General features: G+C 40.9%; 1 protein-coding gene across 1 annotated transcript; it reads left to right on the top strand.

The window, feature by feature from the left end:
* Positions 1 to 678: 678 nt before the first annotated feature.
* Positions 679 to 2804, top strand: htr1aa (5-hydroxytryptamine (serotonin) receptor 1A a). The gene has a single exon (XM_028806003.2). It carries the CDS (start codon positions 916 to 918, stop codon positions 2137 to 2139), a length of 1224 nt encoding a protein of 407 aa, XP_028661836.1. The 5' UTR covers positions 679 to 915; the 3' UTR covers positions 2140 to 2804.
* Positions 2805 to 3106: the final 302 nt, after the last annotated feature.

Genomic DNA, 3106 nt, shown 5'->3' with positions numbered 1-3106 from the left:
GCTCGTTTGCTTTCTTATGGTTATCCCGTTTCCTATCCCAAAGATGTGAACGGTAAACGGCTGTTTGCATTAAGGGGCCTTGCGCTAGACCAGCTTCCATTCGAGAATTAGTTCCTGCCTTCAGCCAGGTGCTGCAGTATGTAGTCTCCAGTTCCTCCAGCCCCTGTAATGAAATGAGTCTATACACACACACACCCACACCCACACACACATTATATATATATATATATATATATATATATATATATATATATATATATATATATATATATATATATATATATATATATATATATAATCACTGCAATTCAAAAAGCCACATTTTACAAAAACAACATAAATTATATAACATTCGCAAAGGAGAAATAAACACATGCTAAATGCTGAGATTTCATGAGCCCTTTAAAAATTAGTACTATCTTCAGAAGATTGACATCAAAATAAAGATAAAAAAAAACAATGCTGAATTAGCAGCATCTCTTCAGTGCTTATTACGAAAGAGGTGCTAAAAGCGAAATACCTTTCAAACATTTAAAATCAAAGCCTTATAAATGCTTACAAGCGAAGAGAGCAGAGACGAGCTTGAGAAAGAATGAGAGCATTTGTGTAAGAGAGTGAGTGAGAGAGACGGGGGGAGAAATTGAGAGAGAGAGAGAGAGATGAAGCAAAAGAGAGAGATGCAAAAGCACTCCGTTGCGACCTCTTGGCCATCTGACGTACTTTCCAGGGCTGGTATATATTAATTCACGTCGTCAGCAGACGTTTATGATCCACAGAACAAGTAAAGTACTGTTCCCGTTTGTTCGGCATCATGGTCCCCTTTTATGATGGACTGGTGCAAAGGACATTTATAATCCAACAAGACTGAGTTTTACTCTCCTCGTCAGAGATTACATTTTTTTTTCTTTTCACGAAATGGAAAATACAAGCAACACTACCTATTCGGAAAGCCCCCAGGAAAAGGGAAACAAGACTGCACAAGAAGACTTGGTACTAAGTTATCAGATCGTCACTTCTTTGTTTTTGGGAGTTCTAATACTTTGTTCGATTGTAGGCAATGCCTGCGTGATCGCCGCTATAGCACTGGAAAGGTCTCTTCAGAATGTTGCCAACTATTTGATAGGGTCCCTAGCTGTCACGGACTTAATGGTGTCAGTTCTGGTTCTCCCCATGGCGGCTCTTTATCAAGTCTTGAACAAGTGGACACTTGGGCAGGTAACGTGTGATATTTTCAATTCGTTAGACGTGTTGTGCTGCACATCATCTATTCTTCACTTGTGCGCGATCGCTTTGGACAGGTACTGGGCAATCACGGACCCTATAGACTATGTAAACAAAAGGACTCCGCGGCGAGCGGCAGTTTTAATTAGCCTGACTTGGCTCGTGGGCTTTTTAATATCAATTCCTCCAATGTTGGGCTGGAGAACCCCGGAGGACAGGGCTGACCCTGATGCTTGCACGATTAGCAAAGATCATGGCTATACAATCTATTCCACATTCGGGGCTTTTTATATCCCCTTGATACTAATGCTGGTCCTCTACGGGAGAATATTTAAAGCAGCCAGATTTCGTATTCGCAAAACCGTAAAAAAGACGGAGAAAAAGAAGGTGGCAGACACATGCTTATCAGTTTCCCCGGTGCCATTTCATATAAAGCATAACGGCGAAGCAGCCAAAAACTGGAAGCGAAGTGTGGAACCTAAACCAAGCTCTTGTGCCAACGGGGCGATTAGACACGGAGAAGACGGGGCTGCGCTGGAAATTATTGAAGTTCATCACAATAACTCCAAAAATCACCTGCATTTGCCCAACACACCGACTGCTCCTTGCTTCGATAACAAGAATGAGAAGAATATCGAGTCTAAAAGGAAAATGGCTCTAGCGAGAGAGCGCAAAACAGTTAAGACTTTGGGCATTATAATGGGGACCTTCATATTCTGTTGGCTGCCTTTCTTTATCGTGGCGCTAGTATTGCCGTTTTGTGAGGAAAGATGCTACATGCCAGTGTGGCTCAGCGCGGTGATCAACTGGCTTGGTTATTCAAACTCACTGTTGAATCCTATCATCTACGCCTATTTCAACAAAGATTTCCAAAGTGCTTTCAAGAAAATTATTAAATGTAAGTTTTGCAGACAATAGCAAGTGAAGCATAACACTGACGAACGAACTTAAACTTGTCACTCTTCCTGAACACCTCTAATACAATCATGTATTAATGTTGCTTGCATTTAGATGTGACATTTTATATTTAAGCGATGGAATGAAATTTTATTTTCTATTTTTTTAAGGCTGCATCTCTCTTTTTTAAGGCTGCGTTTTCTCTTACGTTTAATTATTTTTCACCTGATGAATTTACTTTAATCCGGACTGACCTGCAATGGAAGTTTTAGACTTCAAAATCTTGCTGCGCTAAAACGAAAAATAACAAGATAACATCCTATGAAGCTAATCCAGTTTTAGAATCGCGGCGAGTCCGAGTCCTCCCACGTATAACGTCCAGAAGGCAAGAACCAACCCTGGACGGGGCGCCAGGACATCGCAGAGCACATCACACTATAGGAATTGCCGACGTTGTTGAAATTCAGTTGGAGCATGCATATGGACACATCGAGGTATACCGCCCTGCATTTCCAGTTTATCTCCACGCAGGTGTATCATTTTATGTGTGTGCGTGTGTGTGGATTTCTAAAATGTAAGAATTTTCGTGGGTCTACGGTTTTGTTAAGTTAACCCTGTGCTTTCAGTTAACCACTTGGGTTCTTCAGTTGTTCTGATTAAATAAACCATCCCGTGACGAAACAGTGCTTTGTGTCTTGTCTTCAAATGAAACATGCCGCAGGAAGTGACACGTAATTACTCAGTGGTGTACCAATTGCTAAGTAGTTAGTCGTAGCAGGAAAACAAGCAGAGAAATGGACGGCAGTCTTATTAACAAAGGGATTTTTAGAGTTTCACCTCCGTGGGCATCACATAACCTGTGTTAAACAGCTGGGAAATCTAACAATGTCCTTAACAGCTTTGCTTTTATTCTATTGAAAGAGGACTATTAACACAACACATTTGAAAGGCGACCGATATTTTAATACAACTTCGAGCCGTTCCTTTT

The sequence above is a fragment of the Erpetoichthys calabaricus genome, chromosome 7, assembly GCF_900747795.2.
Source record: "Erpetoichthys calabaricus chromosome 7, fErpCal1.3, whole genome shotgun sequence".
NCBI classification, from domain to species: Eukaryota; Metazoa; Chordata; class Cladistia; order Polypteriformes; family Polypteridae; genus Erpetoichthys; species Erpetoichthys calabaricus.
The sequence above is the reverse complement of the archived record's forward strand: the minus strand, read 5'-3'. Positions and strand labels throughout refer to the sequence as shown.